This window comes from Sorex araneus, chromosome X, assembly GCF_027595985.1.
Source record: "Sorex araneus isolate mSorAra2 chromosome X, mSorAra2.pri, whole genome shotgun sequence".
Lineage (NCBI taxonomy): Eukaryota > Metazoa > Chordata > Mammalia > Eulipotyphla > Soricidae > Sorex > Sorex araneus.
Window position 1 is genome coordinate 154,176,728 of NC_073313.1, and position 14,185 is coordinate 154,190,912.

General features: G+C 47.4%; 1 gene segment (V, D, J or C); it reads right to left on the reverse strand.

The window, feature by feature from the left end:
• Positions 1-11,203: 11,203 nt before the first annotated feature.
• LOC129399810 (Ig heavy chain V region 1B43-like) lies at positions 11,204-11,736 on the reverse strand. The segment is given in 2 exon segments: positions 11,204-11,610; positions 11,691-11,736. Coding segments are annotated over 2 exon segments (453 nt in total).
• Between the last annotated feature and the right edge of the window lie 2,449 nt (positions 11,737-14,185).

The window sequence follows — 14,185 nt, forward strand, 5'->3', positions numbered from 1 at the left end:
ATGAAGAATCAATAATTAAGAAACAAGACCATCAGCTCAGAACTTTCTAGAGCTGAGGAGTGCAGACACGAAGATCCAAGGGATCAGAATGGTTCCAGACAACATGTACCCAAATAGAAATACTCCAGACATGTCATAATCCGAATGACATAGCAAAACTAGAGGAAGAATATTCATAGCAACAAGATTAAAAAGTAACTTACATAGAAAGAAAAGCCCATAGGATTCACTGAAGATCTATCAAATGGGACTTTATTAGCCGGAAGAGATTGGAGGGATATAGGAAAAAAAGCAAACATACAAAAGCCCCTCAATGAAGTGAATACATCACCATGAATGGTATTCTAGCTAGATTGTCACTGAGAATTCACAGCCTTGAAACCAGGTTTGCAGAAGCCTTGAAAGAGCTTCTTTAAAAGAGGAGACAGGATGCTGAGCTCTTTATGTCACTAATATGCCACTCCCAGGTGGCAGGAAGGTGTCCTCTGCAGATCAAGTAGCTATCATCTTGCTAAGAGCTATTTCACTAATGTTTCAATGTTTTTTATATTGAGTGCCCTATGTTTTTTCATGTGATTTTGCTCTATAGAAATTTCTAGTTTGTTTTTTTTTTAAAAAAAAAAACTGGTCCCTGACACTCCATTTGCTCTCAATGGAACTAATATCTCTGAATACAGCAGCTATGTGTACCTGGGTCGAGAACTCAACATGAGAAATGACTTGGCACCAGAACTGCGCAGGAGGAAGAGAGCAGCATAGAACACCTTCAAAAGTGTCGAAGAAGTGGTTAAGAAGACAAAGAACCTCTAGCTCCAGGCACATCTTTTCTACTCCACCATTCTTTCCTGCACTAACAGATGCTTCAGAGACCTGGGCCTTACACAAACAGGAAGAGAATGCTGTTCAGGTATACCAAAGAGGAATGGAAAGAGCTATGCTAGGAGTACCACGTTTCACTTGAGTGAGAGAAGAAATTTAGAGTTCTGATCTCTGTTGACGGTCAAGAATCAGGGACACTATCTCGTTTGCCAAGGCATAGAAAATCAGATGGGCTGGACACATAATACGATTCAGAGATGACTGCTGGACTAGAGATGTTACCGACTGGGTTCCATGAGACATCAAAAGACCACGTGGTCACCCACCAACGAGATGGTCAGACTTCTTCACCAAAACCCTGAATGAACAATTTGAGGTTCTTCCTGTTCCTGGAGTGAACAGATATCATTGGGCTACACTAGCTCGTGACAGGGACGAATGGAGACATTACTGGCGCCCGCTTGAACAAATCGAAGATCAATGGGATGACAAGTGATACAAGTGATAGAAATTTCTATTTTAATCCTGTTCTTATTAATGTAGATTCATTAATTTATTCATTTCTATTTTAGGATATAATTAACTTTTATTTATGCTTTTGAGAAGGTAGGAAAGTTTATTGGAAGTAGTAGAGAAAGGAAAAGGAACTCCCCATCTGGGTTGGAACTCAGTAAAGGACCAAGTTGACTATTGCCTAGTTTGTGGGGATTTTATAGATAATTGGGTCTTTGTGTGAAGACAATGCAGGGTAGTCAAAGTAATATGTGTAAGCCCTTTGGAATGAAAGTTAGTCTCTTTGCATTTGTTCTTAACTGAGGAGAGTGTTCCAGAGAATGCAGGACTCCAACAGAGTGGTCTGGCCCTTTGCCTTAGGGTTTGCCATTACCTCAGTCTCCCAGGTGAGCCTAAGCTCTGGGACAGATTTTATATGTTGGGTAATTGTTAACTTTCTATTTATCTCAAAGAGCCCAGGAACTCCCAGGAAGTCACAACCTAGAATGGGGCAATCAAAATGGGACTGCTCACAGCCTCTGACAAGGGGAAACTGAGGATCTTCCTTTACCCTCCCCCACTCAAAGATGAAGCCCTGAGTGCCCTCAGGGAAAGGGGCGCTGCTTTGACCATTCGACTTCCTCCTGGCCCAGGGTGTCCACTAGGGCCCAGTGCAGTCCAGGAGTCTTAGGAGAAAGGACACCTGCAGGTCGCAAGCCCCAGACCTCTGTCACCTGCCTCCTGGGCTCCACATGAGTCACCCCCTGGTGTGGGAAGGCTTCCAGGTTAGCGGGTCCTCATGGGATTCTTTTCTCCTGATCTATTTCTTCCACTGCCAGCCTCAGATTCTGAAGATTCTCCTGGTCAGGGGATCATGGACACCCGCCCACAGACTGTTCCCACCATGTTAAGACTTCCTGAAGCCCAAAGATGCTCACAGCTGTGAGCCGCTCTCAAAGGAAGCAGTTACAGAAGAAATGCAGGTTCCCTGGGACTAAAGTCTCTCAGACACTGTCCCTGAGGAAGGCCCTGCCTTGAGGGCAGAAGGGCTGCATTTCCCAGGAGCCCAGCAGTGGACACACTGTGTGCAAGGAGGGGCAGCAGTCCACGATTGGTCACTCCCCTCTGGGCTCTGCTGGGAGGAGGCGCTGGGCGGGTCCTGGTGGACGTGGATTCTGGGTTTCCTCCCCACGGGTTTTCCTTCAGAGCAGGAGAGGCCATGAAAGGGCGTCTGAGGACACAGGGCTGTGGCCGTCAGCACAGCAGGATTCATGCTCATGCTCTCCTGCTTCATTAAAAAATATTCACTTTTTATAGACTAGAGACTTAACAGGATGACCACTCAATACCCCTATTTGGAACCACAACACCCCAAAGGAAAGAGAGATATCAAATTGGAATGCCCTGCTACAGAGGTGGGGTGGGGTGGGGAGATGGGACTGGGGGGGGTGGGAGGAATACTGGATTCATTGGTGGTGGAGAATGGACACTGGTGGAGGGATGGGCTCTTAAACATTGCATGAGGGAGAAACAAGCACGAAAATGTGTGAATCTGTAACTGTACCCTCACTGTGACTCACTAATTAAAAATAAATAAATTTTTAAAAATTCACTTTTTAGTAGAGATAAGTACCAGTAGGATTATTTCACAGCTTAGAAGCCAGACTCAAATGCTGGGGCAAAAGGCAGCTCAGACAGAGAAGGGACCACCTTTAACTGTAGGTGTTATTAACATTTTTGCTCTATTTTTAGCATATTAAGTAGGATATATTTCTTCTTTTCAATCCTTCTTGACTCATTTCTCTGTGTGTTTCATTCCTTACAATTTGGACTAAAAAATCATCTTGTCTCATATTTAGTAATTTAGTTAAATCATTGAAAGAAATAACTTAAAAATGAATAAAACCCTAAATCATTCATTTTGTATTTCTCATTATTAGATACTCCTAGCTTGACAGAAATACTTTTACAATTTTGTTCTTGACAGCAATTTAGGCAATTTGGGCAGGCACAATGGAATGGGCTCATGCTTTGCGGTGAGTGTCCCAAGTTCATTTCCCAGTGCCACTAGCTTGATCCCCTGAGCACTGCAAGATGCACTGGCACACAGACATGAAGTAAACGCACAGTATTCTCAGGAATGACCCCCAAACCAAAGAAACAATCTATTGTCTGTATTTGGATAATAACAAGTTTTCATGATAATTAGATACTCTTCAATTTTATCCCAATTTAGTCATATGGTATGTTGACTGATAGTGTGAATTCTAGTAAAAAGTCATATCTTCAATCTTTGCCTTTATTATTGACATAAACCTATAAAATTGTTCTAGTTCTCTAAGTGAAGAATGATTAAAGCGTGTATTTGTGATGTTTAACTGTTGGTTTGGGAAGGTCACCATACCAGAATTGCTGCTTCAGTGGGGTCACCATGTGAGGGAAGGGAGGTATTTAGATTCTAAATCCAAGTTTCAGTGTCTCAGGAGGGGTGTTTCTGGATTGAGGTTTATTCACGATGAGAAATTCATTACAAGTCATATCTACAGTGATGTTCATATGGGGCCTCAGTATAAGGAGGGACCCTGGGCTCTGGGGTGTGGTGTATCTGGGGGTGCCGGGAGAAGGGGGCTCACGGAGAGCTTCACTGCTCTGTATCCTTCCTCACTCTTTGCCCTGTGCATCTCTTCCATCTGGCTCTTCCTTAGCTCTACATTTTGAAAATACATTAGGAATCGTCAGAGGAAAACATTTTCTAAGATGTGAGAGCAAGTCTCTCACAGTAATGTGACCGAGCATGAAGCCGTGAGCCTGTGCCCGGTGGGTGTTGGTCAGAAGCACAGGGGAAGCCTGTGGGACCTTCCCGCGCTGAGATGGAACCTGGGGGTGTGATGCTGTGTCCAGGGCAAGTTTCAGAATCAAGGGAATGTAGGGCACCAGGCCTGGGGGGCGGGTGATAAACTCAACGCTGGAATTAGTGCCTATAATGATATAGCTTTGTACATGGTTTACATAGAAGACCTGTTGGCACAGAGTTCCAGATGTGATGGAGAAGAGATATCAAGTCAGAGGGGCTGGAGTGATAAAACAGCAGAGACAGTGCTTGCCTTATATTCGGCCACCTGGGTTTGACCCCAGCATCCCCTATAGTCCCCCATGCCCCACTAGGAGTAATTGCTAAGAGCGGAACCTGACTAATTTGTCTGTGCACAAACACCCACGTTGGTGACCCTCGTTGGTGACCCTCAGGAGTTGGAATTCCTTTCACATAGCAGTCGGGCATACGAGGGTCGTGTGTGAGGAGTAGGACAGCACATGGCCACAAACAATTCCATGTCCCTCCACCCTGCACGGCTCCACTCCTAATTCCACCTATCAGGTGTGGGCCTTGAGGGGAGAAGACAGCCTCAGAGAAGGAATTTTTAGTCTCTGTCACCTGAGCAGGTGCTACAGGGCCCAGAACAAGGACAAGAGAACAGAACAAGGTGGGATATGACATTCCCACATTGTCTATGACTCCCTGTGCCTCTGAGAGGCACCATGAAGCCCCTTATGAGCACAGTCTACAGAGCACTGAGCAGTCTGAGGTCTGAGCTCATGGCCATGCATGACTATGGGAGACACGTGTGTGAAACTCAGACCTGATAGGGTCAGACTCCCTGAGGAGAGGCGGCTGGCCCCATGGCTCAGGGCGTCTCCCTGTGGGTGCTGGAATCTCATGTCAGGACTCATCCAGGGCTGCTGTGGTGGCCCCAAGACTCCCTGAGGGGCAGGTTGAGTGTTCACATGGGATGTCTCTTGTCTCACTGAGGAGGGGTCAGAGGACCTGGTTTCTCCACTACAATGGCTGAGGGATGCAGAGGAAATGGAAAAACTTGAAAGTCCACCTGGAGAGTTGATGAGGGGACAAAAGTCAACCCATCCCAGAGAGCAGGAATCACAGGTGCAGTAAGAGCAGGTAGAGGCTTCTTGGGTGAAGATCTGAGGGGAAAAGTCAGAAAGGACAGAGTGTGTGTCTGAGAGCAGAGGGACAGGACTAGAACACGGCTGAGTACAGGCCATTGCTTCACTTTGTGAAGTGACTGCTCCCGGAGGGAGGATTAAAACTGTTTCAGGGTGATTTTATTTTATGCAAGAGAATAATGGGTTTCTCAGCTGAGTTATGGTCCCACCATAGGAAACTTCCATTAGAAGGCAGAGAGTGTGACAGTCTTTCCTGACAACAGCGGGGATGAAAACTTAGAGCCACAAACCACAGGACAAGGTGCCCATGAAGCCATCTGAGAGCTGAGGGGCAGGCCAGTCCTGATCTCCACAGAAAGATGATGCATCTGGTCATGAGCAATGCTTCCTCAGGGGAGTCCTCAGAGCCTGCTGGGGGCCTGAACCCCTGCAGCTTACCCTGCTTGCTCCTGCAGGTGGTTTGTGTCTGGGCCCATAGGGCCTTCCCCTCACTGTGTCTCGCACAGTAGTACAGGGCCCTGTCCTCTTCCCTCAGGCTACTCATTTGCAGAGAGAGCGTGTTCTTGCTGTTGTCTCTGGAGATGAACCTGACCTTCACAGAGTCAGCATAGCTTATATAATGACTATCATAACTAATGTGTGAAACCCACTCTAGGCCCTTCCCTGGAGCCTGGCGGACCCAGTTCATTGCATAGCCACTAAAATTGAATCCAGAGGCTGCACAGGAGAGTCTTAGGGAACCCCTGTGCTGCACCAAGTCTCCCCCAGACTCCACCAGCTGCACCTCACACTGGACCCCTGCAAACACAAAGACATCCTGGTCAGGAAACTCTCCTCACACAGAGGATCTGACTCTCCCATCTCTCCTATGCTTCGTGTCTCTGTCGCCCAGGAGTTACCTCCTAACACAGCCACCAGGAGAAGCCAGCTCAGCCCACACGCCATTTTGGTTCTGTGTGAGTCAGTCTTGAGCCCCTGGGAACCAGTGAACTGACTCCTCTTCCAGAACTGAGGCTGGGCTGTGTTGTTTTCATTGTAGCAGGGAGAGACTCATTTGCATATATCCGCCTTCTCTATTTAATGTATGTTTTGAACATGCAGAGAGAGGTAAGACTACAGTCAAGGCACAGTTGTCTGGAGATGTTTATGAATAGGAAAGGTTGGGAAACCATTATCTTAAGCCTGTCATTATTTTTTGATACAGAGTTTAAGGATAATGATTCACCTTTATATATTGGGATAAATCATGCATTGAATTTAATTTCTCTTTTATTACTCTGATGTCAATTGACATGGATTAGTTTGAAAGATGTGTGTTCCATGCCAATAGCACACAATGGGTAATATTCGACCATGTTATCATACAGGCGTTTCCCCTGAACACCGGCAGATAACGTGGACTTGGGTTGTAGAGGCAGTACAGGACTCAGGTCTTCTCTTGTATAGAACTGACTGGGTTGATTTATGACACTGAATTTTATCTTTCATCCCATGCCTTAGGGATTCCTGAGCCCAGTGTCAGGAATTACCCTTGGCAGAGCTGAGTATGACCCTGAAACCAAACCAAAACCAGAAACCTAAGCAAAAGCAAAAACAATGGGCTAGTGGGTTGTCAAGAACTTCTTCCCTGCAGTGGGAACAGTTGTGTTTCCTGTGAATTTGGGGTTAATGTGGACCCTGTTGGAGCCCAGGGTGCATGGAGGTACACGGAGTGTGACTCTTCACATCAGCCTTGGCTGGGCCTCTCCTTCTTACCTTGTCAGTATTTGGTTAGTCAGAAATGTCACAGGGCCCTGCCCTACACAGAGACTGGCCTATATGGCGTTTGTGTATCATGAGCCCTGACATATTGGACACAGGGCAGTAATCATCACCTTAAACTGTTGATGAATCTGTCTTCACAGTAATTTTTTTTGAGAGCAGGCAAGGCTTTTATTTATTTATTTATTTAAAATTTTTTATTGAGTCACCATGTGGAAAGTTACAAAGTTTTCAGGTTTAAATCTCAGTTATACAATGCTCGAATACCCATCCCTTCACCAGTGCTCATATTCCACCACCAAGAATCCCAGTATAGCTCCACCCCGCCCCCCCACACCCCTAACCCCCCCACGCCCCTAGCCCCCCCACGCTTAGCCCCCCCTGCCTGTGTAACTAATAAATTTCACTTTACTTTCACTTTGATTGCATACAATATTTCAACAAAACTCACTATTATTGTTTGGAGAGTCTCTCCCCTAAAGTCAGACCTGCTGAAAAGGAAGCATTAGATAATTTGTTTTCCATTGCTGAGGATGAAGAGGTATGAGGTCGAGTGACCACACTTAGCAGCCTCTCAGTTTTGGGTTTCTGTATTTTAGTATTTTAGTAACTAAGTCCAGAGAGATATCTGCCAGAAGTTGCATCGTTGCCAACTTGTACTTCTCAGTTACATTATATTCCACATATGAGTGCAATCTTTCTATGTCAGTAATTTTTATTTTATTTTAATATGTTTTAAATATTTTTTATTTTAAAAAGTTTTAATTTAATGTAGGAGTACTGTTGTTTATTCAGCCATTGATTAAGGTGATTGAATTGGGCAAGAATATCACATTACTTTAAAAAATTAATTGAATATCTGTGAGATACACCATTACAAAGCTGTTTATAATTGGGCTTCAGTCATACAATAATCGCACACTCATCCTCAACCAGTGTATATTTCCTACCAGCAATATCTCCTGTTTCCCTCCCACCATCCCCCAACACCCAACTCCCCACCCCCAGCCTTCCTCTATGGGGGGCACTTTCCTTCTTGCTTTCTCTCTCCTATTCCTTTTGTGCATTATGATTTGCAATACAGGTACTAGGAGATCATGGCGTTTATTCAGGGTATTCGGCATTTTTTATCAGGACAGTAAGGCTGGAATAGCTCCTCAATTGAGTGGCCACTTTGGGGTATGGACATGACTGCCGAGGCTTCCAGAATTATAGGGAGGTGGGGGAGATAGCCCATACCAACCCTGAGAAAGCCTGTAGATTTCACTTATAAAACTCACGTACCCGATTTTTCAGCAGATTGTATCTTGCTGAGGTCCATCCTGAGACAGTAGTGTCAGACGCGGGGCATGGCAGCGATTTTGGATTGTGGAAGCAAGTAGCTGCCAGGGGCTCTGCTTGAGCAGGCACCAGGCCAATCCACTTCCCTCCAATTTACCCCTGTCTGTTTGGCCATGCGTGGGTCTGAGATTAATTGCTGCTTTTGTCCCCACTGTGATCTTTCCTGGACCATGTTATTCCTCCCTCCACAACTCACCCCTAAGTCATGCTCCCAGCAGTGCATCCTGTTTGTGTGGGTCAGAAATAGATGAACCTTCAATGTGTCCACTCTGTAGGTAGATTCTGCACTTGCTGTGTAGATGGTGAGGAGGAAGGAATGTTCTACACCTGAGAACAATGTCAACAACAGAAGCTAGAGAAACAGAAGGTACTTATCTTCCAGCTGTCAAGGAGTTAACGTTACAGGGCTCTTTCGAAGTAGAAACATGGCAAGTCTGGGGCTGAGTCACCAACTTACTGGCTAAGTGGGCACAAAGGGCTGCAGTAGAGTCCGCACTCTCCTCCTTCCTCCCCTGCAGGTCTGTTTCAGGGTATCTCACTCAACGTGTTGAGCAGAGCAGTAGCTCAGTAGAGAGTGACGAGGGTGTCTGTGGAGGGACTGATGCTCCAGCTGAGGGAGCATGAACCGGTGCACAATCTGTGAGAAAAGCTTCAGGTGACTTTGCCTCAGGGACTCCATCTTCCTAAACTGGGTTGAGGGGATATTATTTCCAACTACACATTTCTGAGTAGGACACAGTGTGCTAAAGACACTGATCTCCGTGACTCTACATGGCCCAGGGGTAGGACACAGAAAGAGTCACAAGTCAGCTCAATAGACAATTATTTTCACAGTTCCCTGAACTATCAGAGACACACTCCAGGCAACGTGGCAGTTATAACAAAAGGGGAGTGGCCTGACTTGGGGAGCGAGCACCATCCCAGCAGAGTCTCATCTGGGATGTGAGGGAAGGGCCTGTCCCACCGCTCAGGGCACAGGTTGGAAGCCCCTGTGGGAGCCCCTGAGCCCCTCAGAGTGTGGCCCTGACGGGAAGCACTCCCTGTGTGTCGAGAGGAGCAGGGAAGGGGCTGGTTCCTAGAGGGGCTGCAGAGACTTTCCCTCAGCACCACTTCTCCCTCAGGCCACAGTCCGTCATCCCCGACAGGGAAGGGATGGACACGCTCAGGCAGTGCAGAGGCCTGTCAAGGTCCTCCCAGGCTACGACATTTCTCAGGAAAGAGCAACCAGTTTTTCTGTGAGTCTATAATGTACGGTTTGTTGAGAGCAAATGCCCCACGACAATAACTTGACTAGGGCCCCACAATCTGCCTGAGAAGAGAAGACTCTCTGTCAAGTTCTTAGAGTTCCCTTCCCTCAGCTCTCGATGGATTTGGGTGGGCAGGAGCGCTGGTGTGCACTGAGCAAAGCTTTGTAATTTCAAGTTCAGAGTATCAAGACCAGGGAAGTGTGACCCTGTGTCGGCTTCAGGGATCTTTAAAAGTGCAAATAGATCAGGAGCCTGAGATTGAAAGTGTCAGTCAATACTGGTTGGCTGAGGCCAGAGCAATAGTAAAGCGGGTAGCTTGTTTGCCTTGCATGACCCTGACCTGTGTTTGATCCCTTGCATGCCATATGGTCCACTAAGCACTGCCAGGAGTAATTCCTGAGTGCAGAGACAGGAGTAGCCCCTGAACATTGTTGGATGTGACACAAAAAGCAAAAATAAATCACTATATCACTGTCATCCGGATGATCATCGATTTGTTCAAGCAGGCACCAGTAACGTCTCGATTCATCAGTGTCGCGTGCTAGTGTACGCAATAGCATCTGCTCACACCAAAAACAGGCTGCCCACCCAAAATAAATCACTGTATCACTGTTTCACTGTCATCCTATTGCTCATTGACTTGCTAGAGCGGGCACCAGTAATGTCTCCATTTTGAGATTTGTTGTTACTGTTTTTGGCATATTGAATAAATGAATAAAAATAAAATATATAATTCAAGGCTCTTCTAATAAAATGATACTTATGGGCCAATTAAACGAAGCACCATAATACTAATAAGACAAACTAAGAACCATCCGCTATGACAGGAAATGAAACGTCATGTGAGAACCCAGGCCACCCCTGCTGGACCCAAGAGAAGGGAGAGGCTGTGGACAGTCTCAGCAGGAGTCCCAGAGGGGAAGGACCCTGAGGCATTTGTATCTGGATAGTTTCCCTGACATCACACTCTCCTGCAGAGCCGTAGATGGATCTCACTTTACACACAGGAACGTTACCTGACTGGGCCTCACTGAGACCTGAGCTGAAGGAACTCAGGTGAAAGTTGAGATTCCTGAACCATAATGAAGACCAAGGATGGTGCTGTGTGAGAGATGTGATGGAAAGAACAGAAAGGGGCAAGTATGGAGACAAAAACAGAGAGAGACAGAAATAGCTCAAGAAGTGTCAGGCTGAGTTTCTGTGACAGACTGACAGAAGAGCTGGAGAGTGTGGGTCAGTGATGGACAGAGGCATGAACCAGCTCTGGAAGGGTCTGATGGGTGGGGGAAGAGTTTGGGAAGAGGCACTGGGACTGTGATTGTGAGGGTGTCACTGAACATGGAGCCGCTTCTGAGGGAGTGATGGGGAACCGGGTTGTGTGAGATCGTGATGAAGGTTGGTACAAAGGTGACTGCGCAAGATTTGAGAATGTACCTGTCCTAAGAGTGAGTGATGACAGGACAGGGACCCCTGTTTTCCGTCTGCTCCCTTCTCCCCCTCACTCTGAGTACAGTGTTGGTTAGTTACTGTGCTGTTAGGATTCCCTTTGTGGGCCTGACCCCCTCCTGGTCCTTGTGCCCCTCTCAGTCCAGAGCACCCTCTGGTTGCTCTGGAGGCCCCAGCAGCCCAGCCTGTCTCAGCAGGTTTGTGTCTGGCTCACCCTGACTTCCTCTCACTGTGTTTCTCGCACAGTAATACACAGCTGTGTCCTCGGGGGTCACTGAGCTCAGCTGCAGGAAGAACTGGTTCTTGTTCGTGTCTCTGGTGATGGAGACGCGGCTCTTGAGGGATGGGCTGTAGTAGGTGTTTCCATCCCAGCATATACGCCCCAACCAGAGCAGGCCCTTCCCTGGGGGCTGGCGGATCCAGTGCCAGCAGTAACCACTGGTTGTGATGGAGAATCCGGAGACAGAGCAGGTGAGGGAGAGGGTCTGGGAGGGGGCCACCAGTCCTGGGCCGGACTCCTGCAGCTGCACCTGGGACAGGACACCTGGGGACAAGGAGAATCAGTCACTGTCAGTCCCTGCAGTCACTCCCTTCCCCAGACCCTGTCACATCTGGGACACTCACCCAGGGGGGCTGTCACCAGGCAGAGGAGAAGACCCCACAGAATCATCTTCTTCTTGAGCACAGCTCTGCCTTCCCCAGAGACTCAGCACTGAGTGAGGAGACAGCTGTGAGCTCCACAGCCCAGAGATCATTTGACCCCGGAGCCTGAGAGAGATTTGCATGAGGTGACCTCTTCTGTTATTAGTGGAGACCTCTGACCTCGGGTCCCTTTTGTCCCATTGGGCGCTGAACTCACACACCCTGTGTGGTGGATTGAGCACTGGTCAATGGGGCACATTGAAACAGGTCATAGGAGAGTTCTGATTTACTCATCTTCATAATCAGAGAAGGTGAACGGATCAAAATTCCCTCAACATGACAGATCCTTCAAAAATACATAAAATAGCTCACATTTTCTCCTTTTTGTCTCTCATCATCTCTAAAATTAACCGGTTTTTCCTTTTTTAAAACACTGTGATTTGCAAAGTTGTTCCGAACGCAGATGTAATGGGATTTTGCTATTCCCACACCAATCTCACCCCTGAGTGATTTTCCTTCCTCATTGTCCCCATTTCCCCAACCATCCCCACAAGCCTGACCTTTTAGCAGTGATTTGTTATATGTTACTTGTTACAATCAAATGGCTAAAGGAATTACCGAAATAAATTCAGTAAAAGAATATCTATCGGAATTCCGATAGCCCAGCGGTTGGGCTTTCGCCTTTCACGCGGCCGACCCGAGTTCGATTCCTCCGCTCCTCTTGGAGAGCCCGGCAAGCTACCGAGAGTATCGATCCCGAGTGGCAGAGCCTGGCAAGCTACGTGGGTATTGGATATGCCAAAAACAGTAACAGTAAGTCTCTCAGTGAGAGATGTTACTGGTGCCCGCTCAAACAAAAGAACATCTATGATAATTGCTCCATCTCACCAAGGAGTTGTGGAGTCTTTAAGGATCTATAAGCTGTTCATCCCTGGTAGAACCTTCTATGTCATTGTTTTTGTTGTTGAGTTTAGTTGGTGTCTACATTGCTTTCTCATCTAGTTTAGTGGCTCCAACTAGAATTTCAGTTCTGTGGAATGTGGAGGTGTCATTCGGTCAAGAAAGTGGAGGATCTCTAGGACTGGACTGTAGCAATAGCATAGCGAGTAGGTCGTTGGCCTTGGACATGGCCAACCTGGGTTCAATTCCTCCTTTCCTCTCAGAGAGCCTGGCAAGCTACCAAGAGTATCCCTCCCGCATGGCAGAGCCTGGCAAGCTACCCGTGGCATATTCAATAACACAATATCAATAACAACAAGTCTCACAATGGAAACGTTACTTGTGCCCACTTGAGCAAATAAAGAAAAATTGGGAGGACAGTGCTACAGTGCTACAGGACTGGGATGAGTCTGAGGAGACTCTCAGTGAAGCCTGGAGTTAGGTTTTGGGCAGTAGATGTGGTGAGTCAGTATGTGTGTGGGGGGGGCGAGGGGTGTCTACTGGGGTTTCAGCAGGGCAGGGACAGGACCCATGCCCTTCTAGAGCGCCCCCTTGTGCTCAGCTGGGGTCGGTGTGTCCATGAATTCCAGCTGCTGGGCTGCCCCTCCTGGGAGATTCAGGTGGAATCTGGGGAGCAGGGCAGGTGGGTGAGTGGGCAGGAGGCGGCTGTAGGGGTGGGCGCGGCTGCCCTAATATTCATATTTAGGATTTGATTAAAACTCTCCTCCTGCCTAAGATGCCAGGACAGACCCAAAGGACAGACGTGTTCCTCTCAGCCCCCACTGCTTTCTAGGATAGAACTACGGCGGCTACTGACGAGCCTCGAGACAAAGTGTATGGAGGGTTCAAACCCTGACTCTGGAATTGGTGATTTAGAGTCGGGGCCTGTGGGGCTTTGTCCTGGAGCAGACAACTGTTATAGATTATATTTCAATGACTTCCAGCACATATTTTAAAATCATTTTCGGTCTCTAGTTTTCTTTAATCTTTATAACACAAACAAATGTCAGACATCACAACTCTGACTGGAAATCGGTGTGTTCCTGTTCATTCTGTCTGTCATGCTACACCCATTTATCTTTGACTGAGTGTCCTGCTGTGCTCACCCTTGTCACCCTCCATAATGCCACAGTCTGTTGCTGTTCCTGCATCGAGCGCCTCTGACAAAGTGCCAACGTCTTTGTGGTATCTGAGGGGTATTGAAGAAGTACTAAGAAAGAGTTCTCTGGGTTGTATATGGCCCCCGAGCTCACCCTCTCCCAGAGTCAGACCAAACTCTCCATGACTGTGTCCACTTTCCTCAGCCAGTACTGCATTCCTCTGAATGGCTTATCTTCAGGCAGGACACAGGAACCATGAACTAGCAAACAGGGTGTGAGACTCAGCATGCCCCCCACTCCTGTGGGGACCCCAGTCGAAAGAATGCAGTTCCCACAGCCCTGAGCTTTTTCCTGAGGATGAGAGGGGTCGGTCACTCTCAGGAAGCCCCAACCCTTGGCTTCTGACCAGGTCATGAGCCCCTAAAGATTCTGCCTTTG